Genomic DNA, 17,952 nt, shown 5'->3' with positions numbered 1-17,952 from the left:
TTGCCCATCCTTAATTGCCCTCGAGAAGGTGGTGGTGAGCTGTCTTCTTGAACCGCTGCAGTCCTTGTGGGTAGGGACACCCACAGTGCTGTTAGGAAGGGAGTTCCAGGATTTTGACCCAGTGACAGTGAAGGAACGGCGATATAGTTCCAAGTCAGGATGGTGTGTGACTTGGAGAGGAACTTGCAGGTGGTGGTGTTCTCATGCAGCCGCCACCCTTGTTCTTCTAGTTGGTAGAGGTCGTGGGTTTGGAAGGTGCTGTCTAAGGAGCTTTGGTGCGTTGCTGCAGTGCATCTTGTAGATGGTACACACTGCTGCCACTGTGTGTCGGTGGTGGAGGGAGTGAATGTTCGTGGATGGGGTGCCAATCAAGCAGGCTGCTTTATTTTTGAACATTGTACTGTTCTAGGCGGAATGTTAACCCCCAAAATTTGGTGCGTTTGGATCGGATGGTCTATAAATCCTTGTTTTCAAATCCCTCCATGGCCTCTCCCCTCCCTATCTCTAATCTTCTCCAGCCATGCAACCCTCTGAGATAGCTGCACTCTTCTAATTCTGGCCTCTTGAGCATCCCTGATTTTAATTGATACACCATTGGCAGCTGTGTCTTTGGCTGCATAGTCCCTAAGCATTGGAATTCGCTCCCTAAATCTTTCTGCCACTCTACCTCACTTTCCTACTTTATGATGCTTTTTAAAACCCACTTCTTTGACCAGGCTTTTGGTCATCTGCCCTAACATCTCCTTATGTCGCTCGGTGTCATATTTTGTTTTATAATGCCCCTGTGAAACGCCTGGGGACGTTTTAGTTTAGTTTAGTTTTTTAGTTTAGTTTAGAGATACAGCACTGAAACAGGCCCTTCAGCCCACCGAGTCTGTGCCGACCATCAACCACCCATTTATACTAATCCTACACTAATTCCATATTCCTACCACATCCCCACAATTTCCCTACCACCTACCTATACTAGGGGCAATTTATAATGGCCAATTAACCTATCAACCAGCAAGTCTTTGGCATGTGGGAGGAAACCCACGCAGACACAGGGAGAACTTGCAAACTCCACACAGGCAGTACCCAGAATTGAACCCGGGTTGCTGGAGCTGTGAGGCTGCAGTGCTAACCACTGCGCCACTGTGCTGCCCAGTTTTATTATGCTAAAGGCACTATATAAATATAGTTATTTTTTAAAATGTAAAAAATCTGAAACTTAACTCCAGCCTACTCACTTGCAGTTTTAACGGATATGGGACTGTGTGCAGGAGGCAAACCTGCTCCCAGGAAGCAGTCTGATCATTTAAATGTAATAATAAAGCTTGTGCCTCCAATCTAACCTTCATTTTAAATTGCACCCATGCTGCTTGCTGGGTTTCCTGGGCCTTGGGGGAACCCTGCTGCCTAAAGCAGGCGAGGACTGCTGCATTCAGCAGACAGCTGCCTTTCCACTTAGCTGTTGCATCCAGCTTGCCTGCTTCCCACCCCCATTGCCCTCCCCCAAACGTGTAATTGAACACCACTCCCCATCCCCGAACCACGTTCTTCCCCTTGTCCCCAGACTCTCCTCCAACCCCCCAATGTCTCCAAACCCGCAATTGGTCCATAGCCATGATCCCTCCTTCCCTTCTCTCCATTCTCCAGCTGCAGCCTGGTACCTGGTACTGAAGGCCTTCACATCTGATAGTCAGCTACTTGATCTGGCTGGCTGCGACTGGGAAAAAACATGTTAATCAGGCTCTGTCATTAGATTCAACAGGGCCTGAAGGAAACCCATTCTTCGGGTTTCCTGATAGGAAAACAGCTCCTGGTCCGACATTTCCCCCCCCCATCAACCTGTACTCTTCCTCAACCTCCCAGATTTATTCTACGGTTATTGTTCAAGGCAGGTTTAAAAACGTGGAGGTAAAAATTGATATCTGTTGCATCCATTTTTCAGGATGAGCTGCGGCACCTCCACGGGAAGTTTGCCCAATTTACGTTGCCGCCTTCGTGTCCGAGACCGGGCAGCAACAAATTTATATCCAGTGGTACATTCTTGTTTGTTGTCTGGTGGAAATTCACTTATGCATCACGTTGTAACTGACAGTGTTACTGTGAAAATCATCTATTGAATAACTGTCAATAAACTTGCAGTGCTGACAATACTGTCGGAGCAGTTTTAACTCAGCATGTCGCTGGTTATGTCCAGTCCAGTCTTCGCAAAGGCTCTAATGAGCCCCTTCTGTACATATGCAGAGGGCCTAATCACGGTTTACGGAGCTTTCTCCCAGATGCCCTTACAAATATAGTGAGTGACCCACTTCAGCAAACAATGAGTGTACGCACACATCATCCACCATGTTGGATCCTTAGACACATGTTTTGTACCTGTAAAATGGATGCAATGCAATGGAATTTCTAGGCCATTACTTATTATTTTACAAGGTCTGCTCGAAGATTGAGAAATAGGATCTTAAACCAAGCAATTTGGAAACCTCGAGCTTTGGCTCTTACTGTTACGTAGCCTTCTTAAAAATAAGTGAAGGGCTTTGACCTAATGTTGGTTTTTGGGGAACTCCTTCATTCTAAATGAGAAGATCAAGATAATCACCTCCCCTCAGATTATATAGACACTAGAGTCAGGAAACCGACTTACCGATATTGAACTCTCATATACTTTGCAGCCACTCTGATGGCTCGGCTGTTTAAGGCAGTGACAACCTGAACCTTACAGCTCATGAAGATCCCAGTTTCCATCTTTGCTCTGTGGTAAGGTAACTTTACTGAGTTCTGGTGGCAAGAGGGAGCACTTTAGTTGGGTGTAGTGACCCAGCGTTACTAGTGGCAAGTACACAGTGAGATGAGGTAAGTCGGCCTCCAGTTGGGTAGGAGTGTACCTGGACTCTCAAAGAATAGTTTTGTTTAAGAATTCTAGATCTTCTCCCTTGATGGGGACATGGTTGAAATCGCATGGGGTAAGAGAGAGGAGGGTGTGCAACCTCCCAGCCCAATGGCAGGCAAATGCTGGGTATTATTATCCACTGAGCCACTGTGGTGTTTGCTCCTAGCTGGCCCCATGCATTCCCACTGCCCACAGAAATGCTGATGGGGGTCGACACTGAAGTTTTGAGTGGAACACCTATCGAAGGCAGTAAATACAAGCAGAAAGACCCCCCGTTCACACCAGAGCTGCAGCTTAAAGTGGGCAAAAGACTTGTTCAAACAATGCCCGAAGAAAAGAAGCTTAAAGAAAAAGTCAATGTATTTTTGAAGTGGCAAATTTTGTGCGGGGGGTGGGTGGATACATGTTTCTCTCCTTTTTTGCCTTCTATTGCCTCTCAGAACTTCACATCGAGGGGGGTGGAACAGAGACCTGATCCACCACAGCCATGGCTCAGCAATGGGTTTGCAGCAGCACATTACATTAAAGAACACGATGTCACTAAGTTAGCTTCTCAGGAGTTATTTGAGACTGGAGAATTTGGTACCCTGCTGTTGCTGAATACTCCTGGCTGTTCATAATTTGGACTGAAGATGGTTTAGAAAAAAAAGGACGCTAAGCAAAATGGAAATTTATGGTGGGGGAAATTTTAGCTCCCAGGCAGGAAAGTAGCCTAACTGGTTTCATTGCTACTCGATAAAAGTTTCTGGCTTATAATCACTCCTGGATATCCATTATCTTGTATTTAAAAATTAAGGTAGTCTAGAATATCACTGTTGAATAAAACTTTAATATGCTCACCACTTGATGGCAGCAAAGACACCAGTTTCCTTCTTCCATGTCACATTCTACACACACCTTCATTTTATTCTTTTTCATTTATTTCGGCATTTTTAACTCTTCCTACCTCTCCTCTTTTTAATGTGCGTGCTTCTCCTTTACATATCTGGACCCAGAGAAGTAAAGGAATGCAGTCGATGAAAAATATTATCCTGCTTTTTAAGTGATCCCCAAACACACACATCCCTGAATTAATACAGATGTTAGATAACGTGCAGTGTTGAAAATACATCTGTTGCCCATTATCATCGACTTTTTCTTGGAGAATATTTTTTCCTTTTAATCTTTTCACGGTGTTATAAAATCCAATCTCTGCAGCATTTTGCTGCATGGCAGACGAGTTGATGTATACTTTGTAGTATAAATAAATGACTGTTACATTTGCTACCACGTAATCCTTCACTTTATTTACCCTTTGTGGCAGCATAGATATATGTAAATGTCTCTCAAATACTCATGGTTGCGGGAATATTTATCACTTGCTTTGGAATGCATTGGACAACGGGAGCATCCAAAATGCCTGTGACTAATTTTTGCTTTGTTTTTGGTGATTTCTTTTTTCTCAAAATAACCTTCATTATATTGGAGTCAGGACTGTAATGCTTTGTCAAAGTGCTAGTTATTGAGTGCAGACATTATGCTAGTGCTACTGCAGCCAGCAGAGGGAATTCAGATAGTGGTCTACTGCAGGTATTGAGGGGGGAAAATGCAGAAATTGCGTTACCATGAGCAATAGCACTGTTCCTGATCACAGCCGTAGGAAGAGTCATATCTGTGTTTTCAAATTATTGCCTTGTGTATATCTGGTTCCTAACCTAGCTTTATGAATTCTCATATTTCCACAGAGCGAAATATTCACTACAACATGTCTTCGTTTAATGAATCGGTTGGACTAGGATATCTGAAAACTCATGCAATAGAGTTTGTCAAGTATCCTTTATGGTGATTTTAATGAAGCAATACATTAGAAATAATTACTGCCAAGCTATCCGAGTGGCTCAGCGATAAGTACTGAAGATTCAATTCATGTTTTGTTTCATCCAGTCTCCTGTCCACCTTCCAATGACTACAGTGGTTGTCATAGCTCATTTAATGGTGCCGAGGGAATGAGAATCAACTATTTATCAACATTTCAACATAAAACTTGCTGCAGATAAAAATATTGGCTCAGTGAAGCAACTCATAAATGTAAACCACTGCAGCGCAGTGGTTAGCACCGCAGCCTCACAGCTCCAGCGACCCGGGTTCAATTCTGGGTACTGACTGTGTGGAGTTTGCAAGTTCTCCCTGTGTCTGCGTGGGTTTCCTCTGGGTGCTCCGATTTCCTCCCACATGCCAAAGACTTGCAGGTTGATAGGTTAATTGGCCATTATAAATTGCCCCTAGTATAGGTAGGTGGTAGGGAAATATAGGGACAGGTGGGGTCGTGGTAGGAATATGGAATTAGTGTAGGATTAGTATAAATGGGTGGTTGATGGTCGGCACAGACTCGGTGGGCCGAAGGGCCTGTTTCAGTGCTGTATCTCTAAAACTAAACTAATATGCAGTACCATGGAGAGATAAACTGTCGTGATGCTGTTATTATTCCCCGTACTGTGATTTTTCCATTCAATGGGGGACAGACCTTATAGAAATGCTAGATAATATAAATTCTGTGTTGAGAGAAGCCTTGAAACAAGTTGTGTTCTTGTCTTCTTGGGCTGAGAACTTTTGTGGCATTGGGAGGGATTGAATCTGAGAGTTACGGAGTAACTAAATGTGCAAGCGAAACATTAATTTTAGCCAGGCTAAGATGTTTCCATAGTTACTGCCATATTCATAGAACTTTTTGGAGTTCAGAAATCAATCAAAGAAACATAAGCATCTCTTCATCCTATATCCTCAGTACATTGCAAATGTTTTTATGCAATTTGTATTCAGTTATAAACCTTATAAAAATGAAAACAAAATTTTGTTTAAATTGCCTCAGCCCTGCTCTACCAGTGCAGTTGCACTACTGACCTCCATATGTGATCCCACTGGAGCATCTGAAGTCAGGGCGATGTCAACTCATTTTAATATCTTCACTGGGTGCCCATGCAATGTGTCACTTGATGGACATCTGCTAGAAGTTGAAGGGCAGGAGATACAATACTAGCAAGTTGCTTGGCTAACGAGTGCCACGGCTCCAGAGATTTATTGTGACCAATCTGCCCACTTTACAGGAGCCTGATATCATTTATGGTGCCAGTGTTTGCAGGGGTGTCCAGGCATGGATACCCAACTGGGGCCAGTTCAGGCGTCGGTGCATTGAGTTCCTCCTGGTGTCCAGGTTCCCAGCTGGAAGAATTTCTGGAGCTGAACAAATTCCATGTGTGGAGAAATCCCTCATCTCAGCCCTGACAATCTCAGGACCCATCAGAAATTGCCAGCCTCAGCCTTGATCTGATCTATCTGCATCTAGATTGAATTCCCTTTGCCAACACTCCCACATTACATATGGGAATGAGCCTCTGATCCTGAAGAATTGAGAAGATCTCCCATCAACCTTCTGAACTCAAGAAAATAAATTTGTGCAACCTGCCCTCATAATTTAACCCTTTAAGCCCTGGTGTCGTTCTGGTGAATATGTCTGTATGCCTTTTAAGGCCACCATATCTTTCGAGTGATTCAGTGCCCAAAACTGAATTATTCCAGATGTGGAATAACTGAAGGGTCATCCAATAGAAGCATCACATCTTCATATCTGAATTTGAATCCCTTTGCAATAAAGGCCAAAATTTCATTAGCTTTGCATCAAAGGATGTAGAATAGAGGCAAAAAGAGCAATACCTGTGGAGTATGAACAACCCTGCAATTTGGAAGGACTTTTGTGAGGATGAGAGCAGTTGCTCTGTGATTATATGTTTACCCGAAGATGTGGCTGAAAACTTCAAAAACTGTAACTTGTGTGTCAGCCGTGGCCCAGATGGTAGTGCACTCACCTCTGAGTCAAGAGGGTTCTGGGTTCAAGCCCCACTCTAGGACAAAAATCAAGGCCGACACTGCAGTGCAGTACTGAGGGAAAGCTGCACTGTTGTCTTTCAGAAGAGACGTTAAACTTGGGCTTCGTCTGCCCTCACAGGTGGACATGAAAGATCCCATGGCACCATTTCGAAGAAGTGATGGAGAGTTATCCGCAGTGTCCTGGCCAATATTTATCAATCAACATCACAATAGCAAAAACCTGGTCATTATCACATTTGTTGTTTGTGGGAATTGCTATGTGCCCGTTTCCTATATTACAACAGTGACCACTCTTTTTTTTAAAGTACTTCATTGGCTGTAAAATGCTTCAGGGATTCCGATGGTCATGAAAGTCACTATTTAAGTTCAGGTCCTTTTTTCATTGCCACTAATATGTAGAAGACATTGTTCATATCTCAGATTCACATCAAGCAAGAACCTATATAAGTTTATGGTGAATTGTTAGTACAAAGAACAGTAGCCTGAGCAATGGACAAAAGGTTGGGACAGCAGGGCAGAGTGGCGGGAACAACACTGTAATTACCAAGCACTGTAGAAGTTGAGGTGCAACAAGAGGAAATGGAATGCAAGCATGGTAGCAACAACAGCCTTTTATACATACAAATAATCGCAGCTTATTTACATTTTTGGCCGTATCTTTTTCTCCCCTTTTAGCTTTAGTTTTTGGTTGATAAAGAAAAATTGGTACCTAGGGCTGAATTTTACCGACCCCGCAATGCCGCGAGTCGAGAGACCCGCCTCGACCCGCGACGTCAAGAAGGGGCTGCCGCTTATTACCGGCGGCGGGGAGAACCTTGGAGCGGCCCCCCTCCAGATGGAGTTCCAAGGCGAGAACCTGGTGGGGGGGGGAATAAAATTTTCAGGGCGGAAGGGGTGGAGGAGCAGGGTAAACAATTTTGATTGGATGTGGGAATGGTGGGGAGGGGTGAAAGGGCAAAAGATTGAAGGTTTGGGGGAAGCTCGTGTATTTGAAAAATCAATTGTTGGTTGTTTCGGGCAATGAAATGACCATTGCGGGGATGCTGGGGAAGGGCCTGCATTAGTTAATTTTATATTCAATAAAAATTAATATTGATGTCCCTTTAAAGATTAAAATTAACTGTAAGGGCTGAAAGCCCTTTAAAAATGGCACCGCACCTTTGCGGTGACGTTGAACACCCGGCGGCTGCCCCCTCTATGTCGTCGGGGGTGGTTGCTCCGCCCCCCCCCCCCCCCCATGACTTAAATCACCCCCCACGTGTAATATCGCGGGGGCTTAGTGACGGCGCATCCGCGCGGGATGCACACCGCCATTAGAGTGTGCCGCCGTAAGCAGCAGCGCACTCGGAAAATTCAGGCCCTAATGTGTGAAATGCAGCAATGCAGATTTTGCTGCAAGCAGTGAACACGCCCTCCGGACTTGGAAATATATTGCCGTTCCTTCACTGTCGCTAGATCCTGCACCAGATGGGCTGCAGCAGTTCACGAAGGCAGCTCAACGCCGCCACCTCGAGGGCAGTTAGGGATGGGCAAGAAATGCTGGCCTAGCCACTGACTCCCACATCCCGTGAAAGAATTAAAAAAACAAACAGCACTGGTTGATAGTTAAACTTGCACTTGCCCATAGACTTTCTATGGGGTTTTGCCCAGCAAGCAACTGTGAATCTCTTTAACCGATCAGATTGAAGAATCGTTAATGAGCAGCACACAGAGAGACCCGTTAGAATAGTGAATTCCGTGTCAAATCAAGTATCAGAAAGCAACATAAAAGGAGGGAAAGAAAGATGGGATTGAGAGAGAGATAAAAGAGACAGAAAGAAAAAGTAAGAGAACTTTTTTTTAAAACCTCCAACAATAATTAAAATCTGAAGTAATGAGGATCCACACTTGTTCAAGTTCATTTTCAGAACCAGAGAGGTCGTTGACGGTAAGATTTACCATACCGTTAAAAGGGTATTTACACCGAAATGATGGCTTAATTTTTTGTGGTGGGTTTCATCCCTCTCTTGGACGTCAGTACAGGAACCTCACCAAGTTCGATACATTTGAATGAGGACCAGACGGCAAGATGCCATTTTCTGTGCAGCTTATGGAGGAGCTGCGCATCTCGGACAGCAGCTTTGTATTTTCATGTTTAATTGTGCATCTCCGCTGCCTGGAAGTTGCTGTCTGATTTTTGCATAAAATAATGGTGTGCACTGTTAGCCTCATGGTTACTTGAACAGCAAAATCCAGCCCGATCTGTTTCAAGCTGCACGTAATAATGACTTATCGGCCAAATTCATCAGTTTCTCAAAGCAACTGTTAGGAGTCTTGAAACAAATGACAGATTAACTAAAATATTTTGGCCACGGCATGCAAATCTCAACATCTTCAACACTTTTAAAGGACAACAGATCTAATTTAAACTATGGTCAATTGCACTTTGGCAACGACCTGCCAACTGAATGGTTTGCTGTTATGTTATGGATAAATCCAAATTTCCAACATTGCAACTGACAAGACATGTGGGCTGATTCCAAGCTTGCAGTGAGCGCATTGAGAAAAATGGGCACACAGTCCCGTGATTTTCCACCCATAAAAATTTAATAGACAGGAAATCACAGGCTGTGTGCCTTTGACTTCAGGCGATGCACTCCCTGTGAGCACAGATGATTTCTGCCTTCGTTTAATAAATGGGCTGTTTCCAGAATAAAGTCGTGACTCCACATAGGGGGAAAGGTTCATCTGTGCCCTATGTTGCAAATTCCATGGCCTAGTTTTTCTGGTTTTCTAGTCTTGTTTTCATGACTTTGATGCTCTTGATGTGATACTTGTGTAATGACTGAAACATCGCACTTATGCCAAATAGGGATCAAAAGTGATTGTTGAAGTGGTTTGTAAAATAAGGAGAGTAAATAATAATGACAGTATTAAAGTGTAAATGTGTACATACATGCAGCTGCAGCTGTTTTTGGTTCATTTTCCTTAATGAGCTTCACAGTTATAATAAGCGACAAATGAGTCGTATTTACCCCAAGGGAGGCCGAGTGGATTCCAGTAATTACATGCCTCAGATATTCTGGAACGCTGGCTGCCAGATGGTCTCACTGAACTTCCAGACCCCAGGTAGGGATTGTTGTCCAGTCAGCCTGATTCACGATGCAGCAACTAAGAATCTGCTCCCAAGCAGATGTGCTGGATGGAGCATAATCATTTGCCGATGGCATTTCCATTGGCATGCATATGGCACAGCACAGAATTGCCTATGCAACCAAGAACCCATGAAAAATGAACAGTGAAGTTCCTGCATTGTGCAGATTGGAAATTGCAGAATTCATTTCAAATGGCTCACTGTTTTTATCCTAAATCTAAAAATATTTTGAGTAAAAGCCGTACATAGGCAAGCTTCATCTATAGCTCCCATCATGGCAGACAATGGAGTACAGTTGCAAGAATAAAATGGTATCAGTTTTATCATTCTAATGCACCATTATCGTGTTACACATGACTTTTTGATGATTCCTGCCTTAGAATCTTTTGACCAAGGCATGCAAATCTCAAAAGCGAAGTACTGCGGATGCTGGAAATCTGAAATGAAAACAGACCTGCGAGACCTACTGAGTGTTCCCAGCATTTTCTAGGCTGGATTTTATAAGCTCGTTGCCTATGCGGGCCGCAGGCCAACAAGCCGCCGTGATTTCGAGTGCGGTGGCTCATTTAAATAGCCGGGGCGGGCCGCCCCCCCCACCTGATCACGTGGAAGGGCGGGGCTGTCCTTCACCAGCAATGGCACCAGCTGCCTGTGCACAGGTGCTGACGACCTTTTTAAAGGGCAGTCAGCCCGACTGACTTTAATTTTTAAAGAAATATTCAATAAAATTACATAAATACATTTCTTTTACCCCTTCACCCTCCCACCAAAACACTTACCTTTATCTCCCGCCCCCAAACTGCACAAAGTTTAAAGTACAACCCTTCCCACCATCCCCTACGCCAATGACGTTTATTTGACCCTCTTTCCCCCCCACCCCCCCCAACACTGATAAACTTACCCTCCTCCACCCTCCCCACCAGTGTGGTGCCTCGTTTCCCCGGAGGGGGATCCGAAGGCGTGAGAATGTTGGCCTCCCCCGGGCCAAAGCTAGCAGCGGGCAATCAAGATTAAGGGTGAGTACGTGTAAATGTAATAATTTTATTCATTTGCATATGCCGATTGTGGTCAAGCTGGTGGGGGGGTGTGGTGCTGCCACGGTGCCTCGTTACCGCCGGACGGATCGGGCTGGGCCCTGCCCTGCCGGTGTCAAGATCCGTGGCGGGTGTCATCCGGGGCCATCTTCAGGCTGCTGCCCCTGTCACGGTTCCTGACGCCAAGGGCTCCTTAAAATTAATGCAAATCTCAACATGTTTAACTTTTTAAAGGTGAACAGAACCTAATTTAGGCAATGGTAAATTTCACTTTGGTAACAGATCTGCCATCTGTTTTTTTTTTAACCGTTTGCTGTTATGTTATGGATAAATACAAATTTCCAACATTGCAACTAACAAGACACGTGGGCTGATCCCAGGCTTGCAGTGAGCGCACTGAGAACAATGAGCATTCAGACCCGTGATTTTCCACCCATAAAGAGTTAATGGACAGAAAATCACAGGCTGTGTGCCTATGAGATCTGGTGACATACTTCCTTTGTTCAATAAATGGACTGTTTCCCAAGTGAAGTCGTGACTACACATCGGGGGAAAAGTTTGTCTGTGCCCTATGTTGCTGACATGTTGCCTTGCCTTTTCTAGTTTTGGTGAAGTACAGTCCAGAATGATTGGAAATGAGTGCATGGCTGACTGAAAGTGTAGGAGATGAAATTGGTATTGGGCTGTACTGTTATATGGGCGATAGCAAATCAGCAGTCTGTTTTGCCCCAAGCCTGACTTTCTTTTCCATGCACTCCAATGGAAGCATAGATTGTGTGGGTAGTAAAGCAGACTATCAGTTCACTATTATCCATTCTCCCAAAGTTTGCTAATAAGAACAAAGAACAGTACAGCACAGGAACAGGCCATTCAGCCCTCCAAGCCTGCGCCGATCTTGATGCCTGCCGAAACTAACACCTTCTGCACTTACGGGGCCCATATCCCTCTATTCCCTTCCTATTCATATATTTGTCAAGATGTCTCTTAAACATCGCTATCGTATCTGCTTCCACCACCTCCCCTGGCAGCAAGTTCCAGGCACTCACCACCCTCTGTGTAAAGAACTTGCCTCGCACATCCCCTCTAAACTTTGCTCCTCGCACTTTAAACCTATGTCCCCTAGTAACTGACTCTTCCACCCTGGGAAAAAGCTTCTGACTATCCACTCTGGTCATGCCGCTCATAACTTTGTAAACCTGTATCATGTCGCCCCTCCACCTCCGTCGTTCCAGTGAAAACAATCCGAGTTTTTCCAACCTCTCCTCATAGCTAATGCCCTCCAGACCAGGCAACATCCTGGTAAACCTCCTCTGTACCCTCTCCAAAGCCTCCACGTCCTTCTGGTAGTGTGGCGACCAGTATTGCACGCAATATTCTAAGTGTGGCCTAACTAAGGTTCTGTACAGCTGCAACATGACTTGCCAATTTTTATACTCTATGCCCCGACCGATGAAGGCAAGCATGCCGTATGCCTTCTTGACTACCATATCCACCTGCGTTGCCACTTTCAGTGACCTGTGGACCTGTACGCCCAGATCTCTCTGCCTGTCAATACTCCTAAGGGTCCTGCCATTTACTGTATACCTCCCACCTGCATTAGACCTTCCAAAATGCATTACCTCACATTTGTCCGGATAAAACTCCATCTGCCATTTCTCCTTCCAAGTCTCCAACCGACCTATATCCTGCTGTATCCGCTGACAATCCTCATCATTATCCGCAACTCCACCAACCTTTGTGTCGTCCGCAAACTAGCTACATTTTCCTCCAAATCATTTATAGATACTACAAACAGCAAAGGTCCCAGCACTGATCCCTGTGGAACACCACTAGTCACATCCCTCCATTCAGAAAAACACCCATCCACTGTTACCCTCTGTCTTCTGTGACTGAGCCAGTTCTGTATCCATCTTGCCAGCTCACCTCTGATCCCGTGTGACTTCACCTTTTGCACCAGTCTGCCATGCGGGACCTTGTCAAAGGCTTTCCTAAAGTCCATATGGACAACATCCACCGCCCTTCCCTCATCAATCATCTTCATCACTTCCTCAAAAAAACCAATCAAATTAGTAAGACACAACCTCCCCTTCACAAAGCCATGCTGTCTCTCGCTAATCACACACAATTTCCTGGAGTCAACTCATCATTCATATAGTTACTCCTCTCATGTAGAGTCCTCACAGCATCAATGAGAAAGTCTTCACTTTTAGTTTAAGTTGGCTTTGAGCATAAGCCCCAGGTGTGAAAGAGCAGTGCATTAATCCATTACACAATCACATGTCCGAATATATTTCTGCACTATTTGAGTGGAAACATTGACTCTTTCAAAATGAACTGATTAGTACCTGCACTAAATTATATTAAGTTGAAAACCTGCTTGGATTTTGTAGATGTTAATGTTGAGATATTGAATTAAGAAATACAAAATCAATGTAACATATTTTCTTCAAAATTGCTGCTAATTTTCCTTGAACATCTAAATTTTTACGTCTCCCCTAATCTATCAGATCTAATTCTGCAATGTTTTATATTATGCAACAGATTTGGCCATGCAATTAAATCAGGGAAAGTTTGAGTACAATGGATCATGTGGGTAAGTAATGTATTTCTGCTGTTAACTATAATGCAATATTTCAGTTCAACTAAAATAGATCTAAACATCAGCATTGAAGATAGTTTTCACAAAGTTTATGCTAGTACTTAAATAGTTTCTTGAGTATAGGGAAGGTGCTCAAACTTTCTTAAGGTAGGTGAGGTCTCTTTAGACCTCTGACTTCATACATTAGTATTGACCATTTAGGTGAGATGTGATTTCAGTGTATGTATTTGCAATATGTACTGCAATTACAGTTTCAATTCATTGTATTTGATTGAAACATATAAGATCCTGAGGGGTCTTGACAGGGTGGATGGGGAAAGGATGTTTCCCCTTGTGTGAGAATGTAGAACTTGGGGTCACTGTTTAAAAATAAGGGTTCGCCCATTTAGGACAGAGATGAGGAGAAATTTTTTCTCAGTGGGTCGTGAGTCTTTGGAACTCTCTTCCTCAAAAGGTGGTGGAAGTAGAGTCTTTAAATATTTTTAAGGCAAAGGTAGTTAGATTTTTGATTAGCAAGGTTATCAGGGGTAGGCAGGAATGTGGAGTCGAGGTAACAGTAAGATCAGCTATGATCTTCTTGAATGGTGGAGCAGGTTCGAGGGGCTGAGTGACCTATTCCTGCTCCTAATTCATATGTTCATATTCTGCATAGGTAAGCTTTGAAGTGCTTGACTAAGCAGGCCTGATTTACTGAATTCAGCATGTTACTGAGCTTAGAAATGAATGGTGAGATGAAAACTTTAAGCCATGAGATAAAAGAGGCAGTGTTATAATTACCTGTCCCCTGCTTCCCCCATGCCCAGGCTCTAGACAGCCACACTGCACCCAGTTATTTTGCGATTTGAGAAGACCCCAGAGCAAATCCTATGGCGTGCTTCTAGGGGCGCCCTTACATCTGAACCCTCCTTCATCCAATTTGCCCCAGATATTGCGGTTGTAATAACAATGAAACCATCAGCGTCGCCATCATCGAAACTGACAGCAACTTCTGGGGTCAGCGCATATGCAGTTAAAGGTGGAAATCCAGAAGTTACTGTCTGTTGTTCCCTGCTCCTTCACAGAGTGCACTGTTCAAGTCCCAACAGATGGCAATCTTTAGAAATCGCTTATTTATTTATTTATTTAGAGACACAGCACTGAAATAGGCCCCTTTTGGCTCACCGAGTCTGTGCCCACCAACAACCACCCATTTATACTAATCCTACATTAATCCCATATTCCCGTCCACATCCCCACCATTCTCCTACCACCTACCTGCACTAGGGGCAATTTTGAATGGTCAATTTACCTATCAACCTGCAAGTCTTTGGCTGTGGGAGGAAACTGGAGCACCCGGCGGAAACCCACGCAGTCACAGGGAGAACTTGCAAACTCCGCACAGGCAGTACCCAGAATCGAACTGGGTCCCTGGAGCTGTGAGGCTGCGGTGCTAACCACTGCGCCACTGTGCCGCTTAAACTGATGTGAACTTCCCCTTTGAATCTGCAATATCACTGTTTAAAAAAAAAACCAAAAAAGTTAAGCCTTGTTGAATGAGATATAAATGGGTTTTTAATGGCTCACTGCTAAACAACCTCTTTGGCCCAAAAAACTAATTTTATATTTGTGGAATGTCAAATTTCTGCGTTATGATAACAATTGTACACGTTTTTAATTAAAAATTATTTTTTGTTTACGATATTTCAGTTTCTACCTTATTCCCATCTGTATGTCTCAATCTTTATTTCGCCCTCTGTAAAATTTATAAAAAGTGAAATGATAATCAGTGCCTGGTTTGCTGTCAGTGAGAATTCTTCAGTGTGATTGGCTGCTGGATGCCTTATTTGGTGCCAGAACCAAGCTTATGTTAGGAAAGGTGAAATCCACACCACGGAAATCACTCGATCTTTGTGGGCATCTTTCTTTGCGGGTCGGGGTGGGCACCATCTCTTCGCTGCAAAATCTAGGCCGTTATGACAAAATAGAGATGGACTGGCGGGAATGCCTCCTCTCACCTCCACTCCCAAGCAATGCTGAGCATTCGCCCGTTACAATTGCAGACTTAAGTCCTCCCATCGAGAGAGCCCTGGAAAGACAGAGACCTGTGTAACCGGTGTTCACCCCCTTTTCCTCTTTAACAGATGTTACGACCGAGACGGGAGCAATGCACTGTCAATTCAGTCCTATCACTCCACAGGTCGCAGCATATTAAAGTTTTAACACCCAACCGGAAAACAGCCAAATTAAACTCTAGTAGCCCCCCAGAATAAAACAGACCAAACCAGGTATCTTTAGACAATAAGAAATTAACTATGTATTAAAACTAAAACTTAAACACTATTAAGATAAACCTATGTCTAAGGACCTTATAACTTCTTATTTTAACCTAACTTCCCCATTCTCTCACACACACACTCAAAAATCAACTGTTCACCATTGCTTTTTTTTTTAAATGATGTTTTAAAAATTAGCTGTTTCTCAAGAATAAGTAAATTATTGGGTTGTTGGTTTTTGTGGGTTATGTTCTGGATGGGTGAGGTAATCTAGAGTTTTAAAAAAAAATCAAATGCCACTCAAAGTCTCCACACAGATTTGATGAAACAGTCTCTTAGTAGATAGGCATTCGAACACTTCGTCTGCAGCAGGCATCAAACAGTTCTTTCAACGATGAGCATAGCAGTAGGTCTACTTGAATTTTAAAACTGACAGTCTCTCAGTCGAGACTTTACTTCAGCAATACAAATGGTCTCTCCAAAGGGTTTTTTTTCCTCCTTAGGCAATTATCTTGGCTTGTAACTCCTTGTAGAATTTCTGCTGAGAAATAGACTGCTCTTTTCTTCAGTAGAATGCTTCGCTGGTGTCACTGGTTTTTACACAGATAAATTGTTACAGTGCACCATGTGACCTCCTGCTGTGGCCTAGGAGCAGGTGCAGCTGGCACACTGTGCCTCATAGTTTTTAAAGGCACACTGTTTTAATCCAAGGAGAAAATAAATGCATCAGAGCATTCCCTGTGTCTTTTAAAGAGGAAAATTGGTCCGAAGGTATTGTGAGTCTTAGACAGGTTTTATAATGAAACCTGAAGGTGATATACTATTTGTTTTTTCTGACGTAGCTATTCTGTTGATCTGGGAGTGAATACTTAAAGAGGAAGCTGCTCAGGGAGTATAAAATTTCTGCTGCCATTTTTTGAATTCACTATGGAACCATGTGCTTTTAACATGTGTTTAAATAAATGCATTCATATTTTTCCCAATAGCACCAATTTTTTTTTGATCAGCCTTGTAATGCATGCAGTTCACAGCACTGCACATGTGCAAAACTCACGTTGACCGGGAAACGTTGAGGGGAATTTTAACCTCTGAATAAGGGTACGTTTGGCTCAGATGGGATGTGAAAATTTCCGGTTTTATTGGAGGTGGATGGGGAGCACAGCCAACCAGCTCTCAGTTCCCAGCAATGGTGTCAGCTGCCTGTGCGTAGGTACTGGAGCCATTTTTAAAGGGTGGCCAGCCCTACCACCCAATTAAAATTTTTAAATACATACTCCCCAAAATTAAATAAACTGCTAACGTCCCTTTCCCACTGCCCCCCCATAACAATTACATTAACTATTTGCCCTTCCCAGCCCCCCACCCCCTAAAAAAAAAACACTTAACCTTTTACATCTGACCTCCCCCCCCCACCTCCTGGCCCAAACTGCACCAAGTTTGAAGTTCAACCCTTCCCACCATCCCCTACCCCGATTACGTGTATTTGATCCCATCCCCCCCACCTCCCGCACTGAAAATCATACCACCTCCTCCCCCACACCGGCTTTCCCCAAATGAGGAATTGAAGGTGCGGGAGTGGCAGCCGCCGCGCCGAAGATCGTGGTGGGTCCATAAGATCCGAGGTAAGTGAATTTAAATGTATTCATTCAATTAAATTGGACTGCCAATGAGCCTCGCTGCCGCCGGGAGGATCAGGCTGGGCCCTCCCGGAGTCAAGGTCGCTGGCAGGTCTCATGCGAACCCATATTCAGGCCCCCCCACGGCGCCTGACGTTGAGGGCTTGGTAAAATCCAGCCCTCTGTTGGAAATTTTCTATGATTTCAGGCTTTCAGACTCTGCGATTACAGATGGACCGAGGTATTATCTTTGGTAAAAATGTTACTGTTGAGTCAAAACTAGCTAGCTATGAAGGGGTTAAACTGAAAGGACAGCAAGGCTAGCAATGTCTAAATTAAAGTTCAGATGTGCCAGATGAACTAACTTGCTGGAGACCATGTTAGTTTGATGTTTGTCATTATTCACACTGCTTGACAACTCTTGCTCATTTGAACTCAACAAGAGTCTTTGCCAAGTTAGGTTGGTGAATTTGACTCTTGGGACTAGTCAGTTTAATTTAAAGCTGACACTGGAGCCAGGTTTTAAAACAGGAATACAAGTGAGCTGTGGAAGCCTTGGAGCAGTGTAACAGCAGA

The 17,952-nt window shown here is 43.9% G+C and overlaps 1 protein-coding gene across 9 annotated transcripts in view; it reads left to right on the top strand.

Annotated features, from left to right (window-relative positions):
* The window catches only part of plcb4a (phospholipase C, beta 4a), a 466,151-nt gene that overhangs the window by 332,117 nt on the left and 116,082 nt on the right, over nt 1-17,952 (top strand). For all 9 annotated transcript variants that reach the window (XM_068044348.1, XM_068044344.1, XM_068044346.1 and 6 more), the window contains 3 exons: nt 4,603-4,687; nt 9,726-9,850; nt 13,451-13,502. In XM_068044348.1, coding sequence (XP_067900449.1) covers nt 4,603-4,687; nt 9,726-9,850; nt 13,451-13,502 — 262 coding nt within the window. The remainder of the gene's footprint in view (nt 1-4,602; nt 4,688-9,725; nt 9,851-13,450; nt 13,503-17,952) is intronic.

The sequence above is a fragment of the Heterodontus francisci genome, chromosome 13 (assembly GCF_036365525.1).
Source record: "Heterodontus francisci isolate sHetFra1 chromosome 13, sHetFra1.hap1, whole genome shotgun sequence".
NCBI classification, from domain to species: domain Eukaryota; kingdom Metazoa; phylum Chordata; class Chondrichthyes; order Heterodontiformes; family Heterodontidae; genus Heterodontus; species Heterodontus francisci.
The sequence above is the reverse complement of the archived record's forward strand: the minus strand, read 5'-3'. Positions and strand labels throughout refer to the sequence as shown.